General features: G+C 43.6%; 2 protein-coding genes and 4 non-coding genes across 7 annotated transcripts in view; 4 read left to right on the forward strand and 2 right to left on the reverse strand.

The window, feature by feature from the left end:
* RAD51C (RAD51 paralog C) overlaps positions 1-363 on the reverse strand; it is a 35125-nt gene extending 34762 nt beyond the window's left edge. For both annotated transcript variants that reach the window (XM_036268752.1, XM_036268751.1), the window contains exon 1: positions 233-363. In XM_036268752.1, coding sequence (XP_036124645.1) covers positions 233-350 — 118 coding nt within the window. In that variant the 5' untranslated portion in view covers positions 351-363. The remainder of the gene's footprint in view (positions 1-232) is intronic.
* On the reverse strand, positions 361-16494 carry LOC118634070 (40S ribosomal protein S3a-like). The gene is made up of 3 exons (XM_036268384.1): positions 16113-16494; positions 7750-7860; positions 361-518 (listed from the first exon to the last, which is right to left on the reverse strand). The coding sequence occupies exons 1-3, from the start codon at positions 16486-16488 to the stop codon at positions 361-363; spliced, it is 645 nt and encodes a 214-aa protein (XP_036124277.1). The 5' UTR covers positions 16489-16494.
* LOC118635207 lies at positions 8676-8839 on the forward strand. Its single transcript, XR_004960530.1, has one exon. It is a non-coding gene; the product is annotated as a U1 spliceosomal RNA (small nuclear RNA).
* LOC118635158 lies at positions 10595-10763 on the forward strand. Its single transcript, XR_004960494.1, has one exon. It is a non-coding gene; the product is annotated as a U1 spliceosomal RNA (small nuclear RNA).
* LOC118635147 lies at positions 13116-13284 on the forward strand. Its single transcript, XR_004960485.1, has one exon. It is a non-coding gene; the product is annotated as a U1 spliceosomal RNA (small nuclear RNA).
* Positions 16495-19775: 3281 nt separating the features above from the next.
* LOC118635091 lies at positions 19776-19939 on the forward strand. Its single transcript, XR_004960438.1, has one exon. It is a non-coding gene; the product is annotated as a U1 spliceosomal RNA (small nuclear RNA).
* Positions 19940-20667: the final 728 nt, after the last annotated feature.

A 20667-nucleotide genomic window follows, 5' to 3' on the forward strand; every position in this document is an offset into this window, starting at 1 on the left:
TTCAGCAGGCACTGGCAGAGGAAATAATCAGTAAATGTTTCCAAGACCACAGTTCTAACCATTCAAACCATGCTTAAGTGTGGTCAAGAAGTCTTTTCACGTTGTAAACGCAGTGGTGTGGGCGGCAGCAGAATCTGCGGAGACTGGGTTTAAGCCTGAGCGCGGGACAACAGAGATGGAGGCGGCACAGATCGCGGCCCCTCCATCACAGCTTAACGTCCGGAGTCGTTACCTTTGCTAAGCTCAGAGGGTTTCACCTCTAGGAGTTCCTCAGCTGTCTGGAAACCTGCAGACACCAACTTAACTCGCACCGCAGGGGCCAGGGGAAAACTCACTAACTCCCGCTGCATTGCAAAGCCTTCAACGCGCAGTGACACAGTAGATGCTCAATTCCTCGCGGCCGAATCCCGAACGTCCCTGCCGGGCCGCACCACGTGACGTCAGGCGTAAAGAGGAAGGGGCGGAGTCTGCGACTTGGCCGCTCGCGGCCTTGAGCTCTGCCGCTTTGCAGAGGCACACTAAATTTCCACATATGCATGCCATTTCTGTCATGAATCTTCCAAAGCCCCTTACGGTTTCTCATTAAAAGTACATCCCGATAGCCCTGACGGGTTTGGCTCAGCGGTTAGAACGTGGGCTCGCGGACCAGAGTCTCTAGTTCGATTGAGGCCACGGGCACATACTTCGGGTGCAGTTCCGTCCTGCCCTGGTCAGGGTCCACAGGGAGGCAGCCAATGATGTCTCTCTCACATCGATGTGTCTCTCGATGTGTCTCTCTCGCTCTCTCCCTCCCACTCTATCTGTACAAAAAATGGAAAAATGTCCTCAGGTGGGGATAAAAAAAAAAGTAAAAAAGATAGATGGAAGCCGGCAGAATGGAGAACCAAGCCCAGGGGGCCCTACGCATCACAATTTCTCACCTCTGCCCTAGCCCTTTGGGTGAAACCTCAGGGTTATTCATAGGAATGATGGTCCGGATGGGAGTGATGCACCACACACACACACACACACACACACACGCTGGACAGTTACCGGTTTGGAATATGGAACATATATATAAGGATTAATCTGTGCCCCCATTATAGGGTTCCAGTCCAGCAGATTTATCGCCTGCTGTCCCCCTTCTTGCCCCGCCTGCCTTTCCCGCCCTCGCCATCGCGAGGGATTGTGGGCTGGCCCGCCACCTGCCTTTCCCGCCCTCACCATCGCGAGGGATTGTGGGCTAGCCCGCCACCTGCCTTTCCCGCCCTCGCCATCGCGAGGGATTGTGGGCTAGCCCGCCACCTCCGGAGAGCAGCCTGTGCCCAGTCGCCTCGCCCACCCACCAATGCCATTCCTCGAGACCGGTTTCAGAATCTGGATTCTGAAGCCGTTAGTTCTTAACGGCCTGCCTAGCTTAAGAGGTAGCTGGAAAAGTGAGTAATATTCCCATAACGGGCTGGGCGTGGGCTCCCCGTTCTGAGACGGAGTAGTTGGGCTACGCAACAGCTCCTGTTCTGGTGCAGAGTTGGAAACGGACCAGGTCTAACACAAGGGAACTTTGAGGGACTTGAGAGGTGTTTTACGAAGTCTGTCCTTGCCTAGGTGAGTTATTATTACTTTCTGGAAATAACTCTTTCCCTACCTTTGGGCGACGATTCTTAGCCTCGATTTTTCTTTCTAAAAAAAAACAAAACTCCCCACATAGTGCAAATTAGAGCCCTTTGAGTATGTAATATCTAAGGGAGGAAATATGTTGCCCACGTTAGCAAATCCTACACGTCTCAAATGCTAGCCACTGGTGTACGAGGGAAGGAAAGGGCAAAAGTTCATAGCACAGTTTTCTTGAAGCCAAAATTAAAGCCTAGTATCCTTTTTTCTACCACGACCTACTTCCAAATTGTGAGCCCCTCTTGGGGTGGGGGTAGAATTCCAGAAGTGTTTGTTCCCTATTTGGTAGGGCAGAGAAAGTCTGGTAGTACTGATCAAAATGTGGTTGGTTTGCCACTCTATACAGTGCCTAACCTCTAGTGTGATCCACGTCTGGGCACACAGTGGGCATTTCATTAATGTTGTCCACAGGGAGAATTCACGCTTGTGCTTGTAAAGCGTTGGTTTTGGATAAAGAAGGGATGATGTTTACCCTTTTAAGGATAGCTGTTCAGTTTGGTGAAATTCAGTGGGATTGGCCGTGTTTAAGATTTCTGTTTCATTGGCATTGGTGAGTTAAGTAACTAGACTATCTGTAGCTATACAATTATGTATTATTTATATCTTAATCTGACCCTTGAGTTGCCAATAATTATAGTTTTCATCATCATACTTAAGATTTTTTTTTAATGAGGTATCACCTTACACCTGTCAGAATGGCTGCCATCAACAAATCAACAAACAAGTGTTGGCGAGGGTGTGGAGAAAAGGGGATTCTAATACACTGCTGGTGGGAATGCAGACTGGTGCAGCCACTATGGAAAACAATATGGTGTTACCTCAAAAAATAAAAAATTGAACTTCCAATTGACCCAGTGATCCCGCTTCTAGGAATATACCCTAAGAAGCCTGAAACACGAATCAGAAAGAATACATGTACCCCCATGTTCACAGCAGCACTATTTACAATAACTAAGATCTAGAAACAGCCCAAGTGTCCATCAGTAGACGAATGGATAACAAAGTAGTGGTACATATACACAATGGAGTACTACACAGCTGTAAGAAAGAAAGATCTCTTATCCTTTGAGACTACATGGAGGGATCTGGAAAGTATTATCCTAAGTGAAACAAGCCAAGCAGAAAAAGACAAATACCACATGATCTCACTTATATACGGAATGTAATGTACATTACAGTCTGAGGAATGCGGTAGACCCAGAGACGTGGAAGTAGGGTACAGACTGACAACCCTCAGAAGAGGGTGTGGTGGGGGTGGGAAGAGATAAACCACAGAACTTATATGCATGTATGCATAACCAATGGACACAGACAATAAAGCCGGGGACGGGGTGTTGGGGATGGGGAGGAGAGGGTGCCAATGGGGTAAAAAAGGAGAAATATCTGTAACAAAAATAAAATTTAAAAATAAATTAAAAAAAAAAAAAAAAACTTCAAAGATGAGGAAAAAATAATAATGAAAACAAAAAAGAAGCCCTGGCCGGTTTGGCTCAGCGGTTAGAGCATCAGCCTGCGGTCCCGAGAGACCCCCGGTTCGGTTCCCGCTAAGGGCACGTACCTTGGTTGCAGTTTGTCCCCGGCCCTGGTCGTGCGGGTGGCAGCCACTCGATGTGTCCTTTTCACTTCGATGTTTCTCTCTCTCTCTCTCTCTCTCTCCCTCCTACTCTATCTGAACAAAAAATGTCCTCGGGTGAGGATAAAAAAAAAAAAAAAAGAAAAAAAAAGATTTTTTTTTAAAGCCTGTATACTCAGGCTTTAAAAACTGGGATCTAGGGTTATGAGGCCAGGCACCAGGAACTAACAAAGCTATAGGATTTATATGGAAGGTGCATCTTCTTTCCTATAGTGTCAGGATTTCTCAAATACATACTTTTTTAAGAGAAAGAAGAGTTGAATGATTTAATTGGTAAGCCATTTAAAATGTTTTCTGTCGGCCGGCCGGTGTGGCTCACTGGTTGAGTGTCGACCCATGCACCAAGAAGTTGCCAGTTTGATTACCAGTTTGGGCACAGGCCCAGGTTGTGGGCCAAATCCCTGGTGGGGGCCATGCAGGAGGCAGCCAATCTATGTTCTCTCTCATTGATGTTTTTCTCTCTCTCTCTCTTTCTCTCTCTTCCACTCTCTAAAATCAGTAAAGAAAAAAGATTTTTTTAAATAAATAAAACATTGCCCTGGCCGGTTTGGCTCGGCAGTTAGAGCATTGGCCTGCAGTCCAGAGAGACCCAGGTTTTCGGTTCCTGCTAAGAGCATGTACCTCTGTTGCAGTTTGTCCCTGGCCCTGGTTGGGTTGTGTGGGTGGCAGCCACTTGATGTGTTCCTTTCACGTCGATGTTTCTCTCCCTCTCCCTCTCTCCCTCTCTCTCCCTCTCTCTTCCTCTCTCTTCCTCTCTCTCCCTCTCTCCCTCCCTCCAGCTCTATCAGAACAAAAGATGGAAGAATGTCCTCAGGTGAGGATAAAAAATAGTAATAATAATAAATAAATAAATAAATAAATAAATCATTTTCTATTAAATAAGTATTAACATATTGTAGAGTGAAACTGCAAACATAAAAATAAATTTTAAGATAAACCTAAGACTTTGGAGAAAGATCCTGTTTAAAGTGGATACTTTAGTAGTCTCCCAAAGCTTCCTAGGTATATGTTTTTATTTTCCTTTGCAGTTGGGGTTACTCATAGAGGCACTGTGATGGATATAAGCTTTGGAGTCATACAAATGTGTTTTCTTATCATATCTCTAGAAATTATCAACTGTGAGACTTTCAGCAAGTTTACTCAGTTGCCTCACCTACAAGTAGAAGATAATATTTCATGGGGTTGTTGGAAAGATTAAATTAACAAATATAAAGTATTTGGCACAGAAAAGGTATATAATAAATCTTAGTTTCTTTCTCCATTTTAAAATGTTCTGACATGTATATTCAGTTGAATAAAACCTTATTGAACACTTAACTACACAGAATACTAATGCTGTGCCTATAGCCCTGGCCAGTGTGGCTCAATTGGTTGAGTGATCGTCCTGTGCACCGAAAGGTTGCCGATTCAATTCCAGGTCAGGGCACATGCCTGGGTTGTGTACTCTATCCCTGGTCAGGGGCATGTAGGAGGCAGCCAATCAACATCTCGCTCTCACATAGAAGTTTCTCTCTCCCTCTCCCTTCCTCTCTCTAAAAATTAGTGAATGTATATATATTTTAAAAACTCTGAATCAAGGCTTTGCTTTAGAGGTGGTTCTGACAAAACTTAAGTCTTCAGACATATATCTGGAGTAGCAATATCAATTGCACAAGTCCTTATACACAGTAGGAGTTCAATATATACTTGTTGTCTACAAGTTTTCTTGAAACCTTCTCACTTGACTTCTGTGATGGTATACTGATTTCCTTTCTATCCATCTGGCTTTTCTTTTTCCCTTGCAAACTCATCCTCAGTAACTTGGGCATGAGCTTTTGCTGACTATTCTGTTCTCGCCTCCTCCTCTTTTGCTTTCTCTCATTCTTATTTTCTCTCTCTTTGTGCTATCTTATTCACATTCACAATCCAATGACTATTTATATGCCAAAGATTATTAAATTTATATTTCTAGTCCTGACTTGTCTACTGACCTCCAGATGCAAATATCTAATCGTCTACTGACAAAGCAAAATCTCCAACTCAGCCTTTCTTGAATCTAACTCATTATCTTCAGCCCACTCCCAAAACCTTGTCCCTCTTCCTGCATTCCCTACTTAAAGACAGGATTGCCCTGCATGTAACAGCTATGTACAAAAAAGTCATAAAATTGTCCTTGGATTTGCCCTGGCCAGGTGGCTCAGTCGGTTGGAGCATCTTCTCATAAAACAAAAGCTTGTGGGTTCGATTCCTGGTCAGAGCACATACCTAGGTTTTGGGTTCAATCCCCAGTTGGGGCACATACAAGAGACAACTGATCAATGTTTCTCTCTCACATCAATGTTTCTCTCTCCCTAAAATCACAAAACATATCCCTGGGTGAGGATAAAAAAAAATAATTGTCCTTCATTTACAATGATAAATGTAAAACATTAAGTCTTCAATCGAACAAGGTATGCAAGGATTTTTTTTTTTTTGGTATTCTTTTGTTGTTGTTGTCAAACAGTGAGCAGAATAACTTACTGGAATATAAAGATAAGAACTGAATAGCCCTGGCCGGTTTGGCTCAGCGGTTAGAGTGTCGGCCTGCGGTCTGGAGAGACCCGGGTTCGGTTCTCGCTAAGGGCACGTACCTCGGTTGCAGTTTGTCCCCGGCCCTGGTTGGTCGTGCGGGTGGCAGCCACTCGATGTGTTCCTTTCACATCGATGTTTCTCTCTCTCTCTCTGTTCCTCTCTCTCCCTCCCACTCTACCTGAACAAAAAATGGAAAAATGTCCTCGGGTGAGGATAAAAAAAAAAAAAAAAAAGAACTGAATAAACATGCCACTAGTGGAGAAAGAGGGTATTTTCATAGAACCAGTATTTTTTCCATCCCATCCCCATTTGATGTCAATCAAAACATAGCATTGGCCACACTGAAAATGGCATTTTGAATGTAAGAGTTGTTTGGTGATAACAGTTGTCTAGTTCATAGTCATCACATTTTTTCCCTTACATGAGTGATTCCCAACCAGATTTCAAGGTATCATAACTGTTATTTTACAAACCAAAATGTGGATGTTTTATTTATAGGCTATATACGTCTGTGTTTATATATTTGCATCTATGTGTGCATGTTTGCATATATATTGCATAGTACTTCTTTCTTTGGGGGATAAAGTGTAAAAATCAAACTGGCTGACTATCAAAAAGTCAGACTTCAGGAATACAGTAGTTGCAGCTCGTATTATGTAATTCCCTCCCCACTCCAACCCAATATATATATTTTTCCTTTATTGATTTTAGAGAGAGAGGAAGGGAGAGGGAGAGAGAGACACACAAAAATATTGATGACAGAGAACATCGATTGGCTACCTCCTGCATGCCCCCCACTGGGGATTGGGCCCACAAGCTGGGCATGTGTCCTGACGGAGAATTGAACCGGAGACTTCTTGGTGCATGGGTTGACGCTCAAACACTGAGCCACACTGGCTGGACCAATATTTTTTTCTCTCTCAACCTCAGACACCTCTGTATTCTCAGTCATTGTGTTGTAATCTTTAATAAGATTTTTTAAATAGCATTCTTTCTTACTGTGTTGTGTGTGTTTTTTTATTTTTTTATCCCCACCCAAGGACATTTTTCCATTTTTTTGTTTCGATTGAGTGGGAGGGAGAGAGAGGAAGAGAGAGAGAGGAAAAAAAACATCGACGTGAAAGGGACACGTCCAGTGGCTGCCACCTGACCCAACCAGGGCCGGGAACAAACTGCAACTGAGGTACCGGACCCGGGTCCCTCTGTGCTGCAGGCCAACGCTCTAACCGCCTAGCAAAACTGTCCAGGGCTGTGTTTTGGGTTTTTTTTAATCCTCACCTGAGGATGTATTTACTAACTCCACAGAGAGGAAGGGAGGGGGAGCAAGAGAGAAAACCATTCATCAGTTGCCTCTTATATGCACCCCAACGGGGACCAAACCCGCAACCTTTTGGTGCAAAGGATGATGTGCCAACCAACTGAGCCACACCAGCCAGGGCATTCTTTCCTGTTTTAAAGATATAAAACTCCTGCTAATTTATTTTGGCAAAGGAGAGAATACCAGAGGAGTCATGTATATAAAAAGATTTGGGAAATAGGTTGATTCTAGCGTGAATCTTGAAGAGACAAAGAACAAGTTAGCCCTGGCCAGTTTGGCTCAGCGGTTAGAGCATCAGCCTGCGGTCCTGAGAGACCCGGGTTTGGTTCCCGCTAAGGGCATGTACCTTGGTTGCAGTTTGTCCCCGGCCCTGGTCGGTCGTGCGGGTGGCAGCCACTCGATGTGTCCCTTTCACTTCGATGTTTCTCTCTCTCTCTCTCTCTCTCTCTTCCTCCCACTCTACCTGAACAAAAAATGTCCTCGGGTGAGGATAAAAAAAAAAAAAAAAAAAGAACAAGTTAAACTTGGAAACACCAGTTCTAATTTACAGTGAGGCAGGAAGGAGAGGATTGAGGACTGATTTTATGTATATACTAACCATTGCCTAAAACAGGATATACTCTTTTTGAAGAGTGTATTATTTTAAGAGGACTCAGGAGTTTCTTGTAGGATGGATTCTCTGGTAGTCTTGTCTGGATTTCACAGGCACCTGTAAAAAAACCAAAAGGATGCACGAGAAGATTTATTGTTGCTTGGGAGGGGTGACACTTTTAGTGTGAAGGTGGATTTCCAACAGAGAGAGAGAGGGAGGGAGGGAAGGAATGCTCATCACACTCCTGCTGTGCCGCTGTGCAAATATGACTTCCTCAAGTGTGTTAGTGTGGGAGGGGTCACTGTGTGAGCTTTTCCCTGGTTTTCTTGGTTCAAAATTAGAATTAGTGTTTGTGCAACTGGTCTTTCAAGTAAGGGTGATCATTTGCCACATATTTGAAAGTGCATGTTTTGTACATGTCCTTGAAACTTTGAACTGACAACTTACTTTTAGCAATACATGGACTGGATTTTTAAATATAGTTTTGCTAACTTTTGTCTTTTCAGGCTTGATCTTTCAGTTACATAGTGACTTGATGACCTGTGGCAGACACCACAGTGATGACATTAGCTCCAAGCCCTTTAAGGAAAGAACACATTTATATTGTTTATCTTTACATATGTAGAGTGTCTTTACCTTTGTTTTATTTGAACAGCACCACGAGCAATACTAGGAAAAAGACTCACTGAGATCATCAAAAGGGGTGTGGAATATGTAGATGAGCGCAGTGACTGCTGGTCAAGCATACACTAGACATTAGATTTCCTAGGATTTTGGCACTATCCAAATATTTATATTATTGATACTTGGTAATTATAGTTTGAAGACTCTATTTCAGAAGTAGGAAGGTCAACAGAATGTGTAATAAAAGTGATCCTATTGTAAGAGTGATTTGAATCTAATGGTTAAGTGCCAGGCAGGAATAGGAACTCATACTTACCTGGCAGGGGAGATACCATGATCACGAAGGTGGTTTCCCCAGGGCGAGGCTTATCCATTGCACTCCGGATGTGCTGACCCCTGCGATTTCCCCAAATGTGGGAAACTCGACTGCATAATTTGTGGTAGTGGGGGACTGCGTTCGCGCTCTCCCCTGGTTTAGAGTGTTTAAAGAGAAGATTAACGGACCATTTTATTGCAGTTCTATCTGCTACTTTATGGGTGTAGTGAGTTTGCTTTCAGCGTCGCGGTTTGTATAACTCGCAGGCTGCTTCAAATATCCAAGTTGACCCTTGAGGGAAGAAAAGTTCCGCGGCAGCGTCGGCCTGGGTCCCCTCTAAGGGCATGGACCTCGGTTGCGGTTTGTCCCCGGCCCTGGTTGGGTCGTGTGAGTGGCAGCCACTCGATGTGTCCCTTTCACGTGGTGTTTCCCTCTCTCTCCCTCCCTCTCTCTCTGAACAAAAAACGGGCCCTGGCCTGTTTGGCTCAGCGGTTAGAGTGTCCGCCTGCGGTCCTGAGAGACCTGGGTTCGGTTCCCGCTAAGGGCGAGTACCTCGGTTGCAGTTTGTCCCCGGCCCTGGTCGGTTGTGCGGGTGGCAGCCACTCGATGTGTTCCTTTCACGTCGATGTTTCTCTCTCTCTCTCTGTTCCTCTCTCTCCCTCCTACTTTACCTGAACAAAAAATGGAAAAATGTCCTCAGGTGAGGAAAAAAAAAAAGGAAAAATATCCTCAGGTGAGGATAAATAAAAAAAATAAAGAGGCTAATTCTATATATTCTTTGTTGTCCCTGTCTTCATTTCAGAGGCAATAGTTTAGCAGTTTCTCTAGACTGGAATCTCTTCTCTCCTGTCATATCTGTTTGGCCTGCCTGTTACCTTCTTCCATTCTGTTAGGGCCCTGTGGTTACATTAGGCCCACCTGGATAATTCAAGGTACTCTTCCCATCGCATATCCTTAATTACATCTGCAAAATCCCTTTTGCCACAAAGATAATAAAAGTCACAGGTTCCATTGATTAGGATATTTTTGGTGGGCCATTATTCAATCTACCCCATCAACAAAACCGGAAGATCGATTTGTCAGGAGCCAGGAGCTATACAATGACGTAAATAAAAGGTGCTTGGAGTAGCCCTGGCTGGTCTGGGTCAGTGGTTGGAGAACTGTCCCGTGGACTAAAGAGTCTCGGTTTGATTCTAGTTAAGGGCACATACCTCAGTTGGGGTTCCGTCTCCTGCCCTTCCCTGGTCGGTGTCGTGCAGGAGGGAACCAGTCAATATGTCTCTCTCACATCTATGTTTCTCTCTCTCTCCCTCCCTCCCACTCTATCTGAAGATAAATGGAAAAAAATATCCTTGGGTGAGGATTTAAAAAAAAAAAAGGTGCTTGGAGTATATAAATGAGTGCAGTGTCTTGTTCACATGTACATACATTTATGACTTTTGCAAATATTACAGTATCCAAAATGTTATTGTCTGTTTTTTACTGCTATTTGGAGAAGTCTTTTTTTTTTCTATTTTTTATCCTCACCCAAGGATACTTTTTTCGTTTTGTTTTTTTTCCCCAGATAGAGTGGGAGGGAGTGGGGGTGGGGGGATGGAGAGAGAGAAATATCAGTGTGAGAGAGACACATCAATTGGTTGCCTCCCACAGGACCCCTACCTGGGCATGGGATGAAACTTGCAACCGAGGTATGTGCCCTTGACCAGGAATGAACCGGAAACTCCTTGGCCTGTGGGCCAGACCGATGCTCTAACTGCTATGCCAGACCTGCTCTAACTGCTGAGCAAAACTGGCCAGGGTCAATTTGGAGAAATTTTTATTATGTAAGTAATGGTCTAGAACTTGCATGAATGACGAATGTGGTTAGTGTTTGGAATCTGAGGATGAGGTGCCAGGCAACAGCAGCAATTCATATTTACCTGGCAAGGGAGAGATACTAGTGTCATGAAAGTGGTTTTCCCAGGCGGGATTAGGCTCACCCATTGTACTGTGAGTGCGCTGATACCTGCAATTTCCCCAAATGTGGGAAACTCAACTGCGCAATTGTGGTAGTGGGGGGCTGTGTTTCCAATTTCCCATTTTATTCTATGTTCAATGGTAGTGTATCTTGGTGTGGGTGAGGTTTACTGTACACATGTTGATTTACATATACCAAATTGTCTGGCAGAGTAGAGTGTAATTATTCTGTTGACCAGTAGAGGGCTGACTTCCCACCACCTTAAACTATCTGCATTTATTTTTTTAATTTAGCGATTTTTTTAGAGAGGGAGACAGGGAGGGACGGAGGGATGGGGGGAGAGAAACACCAGCCTGCTGCTCCACTCATTTATGCATTCATTGGTTAATTCTTGTAAGTGCCCTGACTGGGGATTGAACCAACTACCTTGGTGTATAGGGATGATTCTCTAACTGAGCTGCCCCTCCAAAGCTCATGTACAAGTTTTGGTATGGATATGTTTTCATATTTCTTGGGTATATACTAGGAATGGAATTTTTGGGTCATATAGTAACTCTATGTTTAACATTTTGAGAAACTACCTGTTTACCAAATGGCTGCACCATTTTACGTTCCCACCAGTTGTGTACAAGGGTTTCAGTTGTTTCACATCCTCAGCAACATTTGTATTATCTGTCATTTTAATTCTAGCCATCCCACTGGCTGTAAAGTAGTATCTCAAGGTTGTTTTGATTTGCATTTCCCTAATGACTAATGGTGTTAACTTAAGCATCTTTTCATGTGCTCATTGGATATTTGCATATCTTCTTTGAAGAAAAATCTACTTAGATCTTTTCCCCATTTTTAAATATCAAATTGAGTTGTCTTTTTATTGAGGTGTAGTCATTTTTTATATATTCTTTTTTTTTTTTTTATCCTCACCCGAGGACATTTTTCCATTTTTTTTTGGAAAAAGGTAGAGTGGGAGGGAGAGAGAGGAACAGAGAGAGAGAGAGAGAGAGAAACGTCTATGTGAAAGGAACACATCGAGTGGCTGCCACCCGCACAACCGACCTGGGCTGGGGACAAACTGCAACCGAGGTACGCGCCCCTAGCGGGAACCGAACCCGGGTCTCTCAGGACCGCAGGCCGACGCTCTAACCGCTGAGCCAAACCGGCCAGGGCGTTTTTTATATATTCTTGATACAGATTCCTTATGAGATATATGATTTACAAATATTTTCTCTCATTCTGCGTGTTATCACTTTGTCCTTTGAAGAACAAGTTTTTAATTTTGATTAAGTCAAATTTATCTGGGTTTTCTTTTGTCAGTTTTGCTTTTGATGTCATATATAAGAAACCATGTCCTAACCTAAAGTCATGAAGATTTATGCCTGTGTTTTTTTCCATTTTCTAGTTGACTCTTACATTTAGGTTTTTCATCTATTTTGAATTAATTTTTTATTGAATTTATTGATGTGACATTGGTTAATAAAATTATATAGGTTTCAGGTGTACAATTCTATAATACATCATCTGTATATTGTATAATGAGTTCACCACCTAGAGTTTTGAGATAGAGTTTTGAGATAATTTGGGGGGGGGGGGCGTGTGTGTGTGTGTGTGGTATGTGCCCCTAGCGAGAACCAAACGGGAACTCTCTGGTCCGCAGGCTGACGCTCAACTGGCCAGGGCTTGAGATACTTTTTTAATAAAGTGTGAGGTAGGGTCCCATTCAGTTGTCCCAACACCACTGTTGAAAAACTGACTGTTCTTTCCTCTATTGAATTATTTTGTCACCATAGTTTAAAATCAATTGATGGGTCATTATGAGCATTTGTTTTCTGGATTCTCCAATTCTGTCCCATTGACCTATATGTCTATTCCTATGCCAGTACCACACTGCTATTATTACTGTTGTTTTGTAGTAAGTTTCAAAGTCAGGAAACTTTGAAATTGTGGTCCAATTTCTTTTTTTCCCCTAGTCTTTCTGCTATCTTGTTGGTATTTCCTTTGGAAAATGGACTTTAGCCTAGGCATTGGAGAATTGTTGGGGTGTTGAGGTAGGAGGTAAAATGGGTATTGAACACAGTAGTGTATGAAGCGGCTAGAGTCACTGGTTGCTGAAGAGCCTCAGACTCTAGTTTCCTTAATTAAAGCGTTTTATTTACAGCTGCTATAGCCTGTAATTCCCAAACAAAAGTCAGTTTCTTCTAAACAAGCTAAACAAAAGTAGAAGAAGAAAAAAGGCAAGGGGAAGTGACGTCACGGGGCAAAGGGTGTGGATATGCAAATAATAAACGCAATGCATGCTCAGATGTTCAGGGATGCCAGTATTCTGAAGGTATCAGAAAATAATTAGAAGCAATGTTGAAGCTTCTGATTCTAGAAATATCTAATGATACAAAGTAGGGCTCTGATTACTGGCTTTTGTAATGACCGTGATAAAAATTCTTGTGTGTGGAAGAGTTTGGAGGCTGACCAACACCTTAACTCATAGTTACCTGCAAGGGGGGAGATACTGTGATCATGAAGGTGGTCTCCTCAGGCTGAGGTTCAGCCTATTGTACTTTGGGCGCGCCAACCTTGTCATTTCCCCAAGTGTGGGAAATTGGGCTGCGTAATTTATGGTAGTTGGAAAGTGCTGCGTTCATGCTCTTCCCCTGGAAATTTATGTTGCAAAAATAGCTGTCTTACTATTTTTCAATTAGTGCAGTAATGATGCTCTTTTGTGGTCCGTATAGTTTATTAGTGTATAGAGTCCCTTTTCGAGGCTTTTGTTGTTGTTGTTGTTAATCCTACCCCAGGAGAGAGAAACATCCATGTGAAAGGGACACATTGAGTGACCCCCCAGGGCCGGGGACAAACTGCAACCAAGGTACATACCGTTAGTGGGAACTGAACCTGGGTCTCTCTGGACCTGAGGCCGATGCTCTAACAGCTGAGCCAAACCAGGGCCTATTTTTTGTAAGATACTACTTTTAATGTCTAATACATATATTTCCACCCTTTTTTTTATTGGAACTTTCCCCATTATAAATTCCTTGAAGGCACAGGGGTTTTGCTTTTTGTATGTTTTGTTCATTGTTTGATTCCCTAGCTCAAAAAGAAAATGCTCTGCACAGAGGGGAGGTAATTTAGCTCAGTAAGAGGATGTTGAATGGATATTGGTACTTACTGTGTAGTCTTAATTCTTTAAAATTAAGAATATATCGAGGAGCATTTGAGATCTTGCTCCCCAGCATATGCTGTCAGCTTGGGTCAAATAAATTAATATTTATTTATTTATTCATTTCAGAGAGAGGAAGGGAGAGGGAGAGAGATAGAAACATAGATGAGAGAGAACATCAATTGGCTGCCTTCTACATGCCCCCCAATGGGGATCCTGCCCACAACCTGGGCATATGCCCGACTGGGAATCAAACTGGTGACCTCTTGATGTATGGTGCACTGAGTCACACCAGCTGTGCTGTGCTGCTATTTTATTTTATTTTATTTATTTCCAGAGAGAGAGGGAGAAAGAGAGAGAGAAACATCGATGTGAGAGAGACACATCGAGCGGTTGCCACCCAAACGACCCCACCCAGGGCTGGAGACAAACTGCAACCAAGGTATGTGCCCTTAGCAGGAACCAAACCTGGGTCTCTGGTTTGTAGGCTGATGCTCTAACCGCTGAGCAAAACCAGCCAGGATTGTGCTGCTATTTTTTTCTTTTTTAAAGGTGAAGTTTTTGGGTTTTTTTTAATCCTCACCCGAGGAAATTTTTCCATTTTTTTATTCAGATAGAGTAGGAGGGAGAGAGAGAGAGAAACATCGATGTGAAAGGGACACATCGAGTGGCTGCCACCCACACGACCCAACCAGGGCTGGGGACAAACTGCAACCAAGGTACATGCCCTTAGCGGGAACCGAACCTGGGTCTCTCGAGACCTCAGGTCGATGCTCTAACCACTGAGCCAAACCGGCCACGGCTGTGCTGCTATTTTAAAGGGGTTGTGCCTTTTGGAGAATCCAGGAACAGGTATTTTGGGAAATGAGGAATAAATGGGAATGGAGGGGAAAGAATAGGTAAGGTATAGTGATTACTGTGGAGTTTACATAGGGAAATTCTAGGCCATACAATTGTGGCTTGGAAGAGATCACAAAATAACTTTTGGAGTTTGCAGCTCATTTATTGACCCTTCTAAAGGATAGTTTGTGGTAGCAGAGGCTGGTATTTGGACTTTCTTTTGGTTATGGTCTGTTGAAAGTCTAGTTCAGAAGATGTTCTGCCGTTCCCACTCCCAGCACTGTTTAGTTACCAATATAAACAGCACTGTTTATATTGGTGGGATGGCAGGCCATTTAGTTAACCAGCAACCTAGGATTGGGAGCATGCTGTTTGAGTATTATTCATAGATCTCTGCTGGGGCTGAGACACAGAGTATGAGATGAAGATTTGGAGGTGAGCTATAGAAAGGGCCTAGTTTAATAGTTGAACTCCCATCATAGTTGGCATTAGGAAAGTGGATGAATTTTTTCTGAAGAAGGAAGCATGCAAATTAGAGCAAGAGAAGTTCACCCTTGAAAGAAGCTGGGGAAAGAGCAGAGGTGAGCACTGTAGTTAGGCATTCCAAGGAGAGGTCACTGCTGATGGTGCTGAGGGATTGCAGAGTATGTGCACTTTCATAAACAGTAGTCATTTGTGACCTTTGAAAAAAACGTAGTCACCCGGCCGGAGTAGCTCAGTGGTTGAGCATCTCGACCCACGCACCAAGAGATCGCTGGTTCAATTCCCGGTCAGGGTATATGCCCAGGTTGTAGGCCAAACCCCCAGTGTGGGGCATGCAGGAGGCGGCCAATTGATGTTTCTGTCTCTCTCTCCCTCTCTCTTCCTCTTTTTAAAAATAAATAAGAAAGCCCTGACCAGTTTGGGTCAGCGGTTAGAGTGTTGGGCAGCGGACCATGGAGTCCCAGGTTCAATTCTGGCCAAGGGCACATACCTCGATTGCAGTTCATCTCCAGCCCGGTTGGGGTCGTGGGGGTGGCAACCAGTGGATGTCTCTCTGTCTTTCTCTCTCTCTCTCTCTCTCTCTCCCTCCCTCCCACTCTGAAGATAAATGTAAAAATATGCTCGGGTGAGGATTAATAAATAAATAAGTACACTCACACAAAAAAGAAATAAAGGAAAAAAACGCAGTCATTTTTCTGTGTTTGGTAGAGCAGGGAGAAATGCAAAGAAAACAAGAATAATATGTTCTGGCCACATTAGTAATTTTTTTTAATCCTCGCCCGAGGACATTTTTGCATTTATCTTCAGATAGAGCTGGAGGGAGAGAAGGAGGAAGAGAGAGAAAGAGAAACATTGACATGAGAGAGACACATCGACTGGTTGCCACCCACAGGACTCCAACCGGGGCCCGGGACCAACTGCATCCGAGGTACTCACCCTTAGCGGGACTGAACCCTGGACTCTGTGGTCCACGGGCCAGTGCTCTAACCGCTAAACCAAACCGGCCAGGGCCACATTAGTAATTTCTAGTGAATGGACCATTGAGCACATCTTGTCACGGGTAAGATCCATGCCATGGAAATTAGTCAGGCAGTTTTTACCCTGAACATCTTCAGTAATTAGCTTGAATTTCCTAAATGCAACTTCATCATTCTGCAGATCAGCTAGGCTCACTTCAAAAACACGGCCCTTGAGACCATCGGAAGCAATTTTGGTTCCTTGAGTTCTGGTGACCAGTGTTTTTCCAATATTTCTTATATTGAACATAGCTGGTGCTTTCACATCATACCAATCTTTCTTAGAAAATGGATCAACCACTTTCTTCTTGGCTCCCTTTTTGCCGCCTTTCGTAAGGCGCTTGTTCTTGCCCACCGTCATGGTGCCGCAGAGAGAGCCAAAAGGACGGAAGTGCAACTCGCGCGAGAACTTAGGCGTATGCAATGGGCTTAATCACCTGTTTTACAAATTAAACAATCAGTACATCTTGGAAATCCCCATAGTCCCACGGCTTGAGAATATCTTCATTAATTTCATTGACCACATCACATTGAGAATGTCCTAATCCTTTGTCCTCTTAAGTTCCCGGATGACAGAGAGGCTTTACTTGTTCTGGAGAACTTTCCAGCTCTGCTCTCAGGATATGAATTCCCTCCCAGTCCTTTTAAACTGATGTTTTCTTCACAAGTTAATAGTCCCTGACTATAATGAGGTTTGATTATATATCAATCTATAAGCCACTGAGTGTAGCGGTTAAGAGTGTGCTTTCACTAGCTCTACTACTGTCTAACTGGGTTGTTTTAGGTAAATTAGGTAACTGTCTTGTGTCTCATTTTCTTCATTTCTAAAATGTGAATATAATAATAATAGAACCAATCTAAAAATTCACTGGTGAAAATTAAATTAGATAATGTCTGTAAAGCCATAGAGCAGGGTCTGATATGTAGGAGCTATTCCATAAAGGTGATTTTAAACTAATGTATGAACTCCTGTGATCCAAGTAAATGAAAGAAAAACAAGAGAATAATGATGTAGGGGGACTATGGAATTGAGAACAATTTCTTTTCTGGATAAAGAACGCCTGTTTATATTTAAAAGGAGAGGTGCTAAATCCAGGGCAGAGGAAGGGACTGAGGCCAGAGAGGATGGATTGGGAGCATATGTGGAATGAGGGGTTTAATAAGAAAGGAGATCTCTTTTCCACTGACAGCAGAGGAGCCAGTGGTTCTTACATTTCAGAATGTAAGAATTACCTGGAGGGCATGTTAAAAGCACACACACACACACCCAAGTCTGATCCCAGACATTCTGATTCAATGGGTGATTTTGATGCAGATGATGATGGCTTGCACTTTGAGAAACACTGGTGGGATAGACAGTTTCAGTTTATTTTTGAAAAAAATAAGAAACTAACTGCCTGGCCGGTGTGGCTCAGTGGCTGAGCGTAGACCCATGTATCAAGAGGTCGCCAGTTTGATTCCTGGTCAGGGCACATGCCCAGATTGTGGGCCAAATCCTCAGTGCGGGGCATGCAGGAGGCAGCCAATCGATGTTTCTACCTCTCTGTCCCTCTTCCTACCTCTCTCTAAAATCAATAAAGGAAAAAAAAATTTTTTTTAAAGAAGAAACTAAATTATTCTCACACCTGTAAAAAGGATATATGGATGTGATTGCATTAGGGTTCGTCTCAATTTTGTCAAACCCAGAGTCCCCTTTTGTAACAAATAGTTCCCTTTACTATCTTGAAGATGTTCATAGAAAATTTAAACTACGTATACTTCCCCATAAATGGTATAATGTCCTAACTATAATATAATGGAGAAATAAAAATATGTTATAGAGTATTTTAATATGTAAATGCTTGGCAAGACTACAAAGGAAACAACAACAAAAAAATCCCCACAAAATTTCAAAAGTACCCCTTGTAGTAAGTGGTGTAGCATAGTTACTGGTTTAGGTGGAGGTTTGAAACAGCAGGGGAGAGGGAATTTAACAGAAATGTATGAAAGGAAGGCCAAGTAGCAGTGAAAATGTGGGTGCAAAGTGCCTAGATTTGGTCTAGGAGAGTCACAGCTTCTTCCTGCAGTGCTGGAGAAATGTAGGAGAGGAGGAGATGACTGTTGGATCTCAAACCAGATGGACTGAGGAAATATGCTATGCTTCTGTGTAAAAGGAGCAAGATGAGGTGGATGAGGGGCTAGTGAGTAAAATGGCATCTAGAGTCTGAAGAATCAAACTAACTTAGAGGTCAAACTCCTCCCCTCTCCTGCAATAAGTACACTAAAGGCCAAGAGTCTTACCTGGTTCAAAACACAAAAAAGCTGGGAAAATAGGAGCACCAGACAGTTTTTTCAAATATATTACTTGTCTAGCAAAATAAAGCAACTCAAAGCCTCTCTTTCTCCACCACTGTTGTGCTTGCAGTTGACTCTTCTTCCCCGTGTCTTCTCACAAGACTTTCAGGATCAAGAGTTTCGTGGCCAAGAAACAGAAACAGAAACAGAACCGGCCCATTCCCCCAATGGATTTAGATTAAAACTGCAAGGGGAGACAATGGAGAAGAACCAAGCTGTGTCTATAAGAAATCGCACATGAGATGGCTCACATGTTTATGCTATATCCAGGTTGCTTGCATCTTACCATATCCCAGAGTAGATCACGACTATCTGGACAGTTGGGCATGTTTTATTGGGAAATTACTGGAAGAATGATTTTTCTCTTTGTTAACATTTTTCTGCACTAACAGGTTAGTTCAGTAATAAAGGTGGACCTTTTAAAAACAAAAAAGAAAAGAAACTCGTACATCAGAAGAAAGAAAGAAAAAACTCATCCAATGCCTACGGATGGACCAGGTGTATTCCCTAGAGGGTATCTGTGCATCACAGGAGCCTGGAGGCTAGGTTTTAACAGCCCTTGGGCAGGAGGCAAAGCCTGAGCCGGACGGGAGGTCCGACTGGATAGTTCCTCTCCATTCCGTGTGAACTGCCAGAACAGATCCAGAGGCTAGAAGCTTGTCTAGAGTTGAGCAACGTGAACACTGAATTGTAGTCCAGATCTTGGATTCCGAGACCCTCACTCTTTGCAATACACCCCGCTAGCATGTAGCCGCGGCATTCTCGATTGGATGCCCTGTTCCTCCCCTCCTAGGAGGAAATGGCTGGGCTGGCGTGGATCCTTGGTCTCCAGGGACCGCCTGAAGCCGACTCCTGACTAAAATGACTTCGTGTCCGTTTGCTCAAGGGGACTCCACACGGGGAGATCCGAAAACCTTTGGCTACAGCGAAAGTTGGAAGAGGAGGGGATTTCGGTCGGCAAAACAGCCCGGTAGATGTCATTTAAGTCGGGGCACCTGGGAGGAAGAACTGATAATACACAGGCGACGCGATAGTGCGCAGGCGCAGGCTCGAACTGCCCCCCTTCTCCCGGCTGCCGGTGACGAAACGCGGGAGGTGGAGTTATGTAGATTTCATATTTAGGGCCATTGGGAACCGCGTTCACTGGGATGCTGTGTATTATATTCCCTGTTACCAATACTAAGATATAGTACAAAAACCTGAGGTTTTGTTCGCTATATATAGATATAGACCGATTAGAGTCGTTTCAAGAGTGACCCGAACCTTACAGTGGTGTGCCCAGCAGTGGGTAGTGCCGAAGGGGTGTTTCGCTTCATACTTACCTGGCAGGGGAGATACCATGATCACGAAGGTGGTTTCCCCAGGGCGAGGCTTATCCATTGCACTCCGGATGTGCTGACCCCTGCGATTTCCCCAAATGTGGGAAACTCGACTGCATAATTTGTGGTAGTGGGGGACTGCGTTCGCGCTCTCCCCTGGCAATGTTGTGCAATGGTAGACACTTATTGATGCTTATTTTTTGGACTGTAGTTATTCGCTATAGACGATGTGGTTGTAGAATACTTTTTGTTTGGGGGTTTTGTGAGTGTATTTTTCAGTTCATATGGACAACGGAGAGATACGAAGCACTTTTTTATTTGTTAACTAAGTCCTTATAATAGAGATTGAAACACAATAACTGGCCGTGGCCGGTTTGGCTCAGCGGTTAGAGCGTTGGCCTGCGGTCTGGAGAGACCCGGGTTCGGTTCCGCTAAGGGCACGTACTTGCACGTACTTCGGTTGCAGTTTGTCCCAGGCCCTGGTCGGTCTTGTGGGTGGCAGCCACTCGATGTGTCCCTTTCACGTCGATGTTTCTCTCTCTCTCTCCCTCCCACTCTACCTGAACAAAAAATGAAAAAATGTCCTTGGGTGAGTCTTTTGGAACGTAGATTATCCATGACCTTAAGTGAAATTGGTAAGGGTATGGCAGTGCCACTCTTTCTCAGGTATGTAGAATTCTCCAAGTAATTATCATCAATCATATTGAGTGAGGGGTTTCAGTTCCTCCTTATTGGTTTATTTGGGTTTTTTAGTCTGTCAGTGTAGTTGGTTGTTATTCTGGGCTACACAGTCTAAAGTGATAATTACTGTTATCTTCATTCTTGAAGGGTGAATTCAAGCAATGATAACTAAAATATGGTAAAATCTCAATTTGAAGCTAGTTCTA

This window comes from Molossus molossus, unplaced genomic scaffold (genome assembly GCF_014108415.1).
Source record: "Molossus molossus isolate mMolMol1 unplaced genomic scaffold, mMolMol1.p scaffold_m16_p_19, whole genome shotgun sequence".
NCBI classification, from domain to species: domain Eukaryota; kingdom Metazoa; phylum Chordata; class Mammalia; order Chiroptera; family Molossidae; genus Molossus; species Molossus molossus.

Bases quoted from the DNA above. Each gene is read 5' to 3' on its own strand.
- LOC118634070 (XM_036268384.1), bottom strand. From the start codon at position 16,488: ATGACGGTGGGCAAGAACAAGCGCCTTACGAAAGGCGGCAAAAAGGGA. The intron at 7,861-16,112 runs GTTTGGTTTAGC...GTTTTTTTACAG, and splicing joins TACTAATGTGGCCCTGGCCG to GTGCCTGTGAAATCCAGACA. The intron at 519-7,749 runs GTTAGTATATAC...GTGGAAATTTAG, and splicing joins ATATCCTGTTTTAGGCAATG to TGTGCCTCTGCAAAGCGGCA.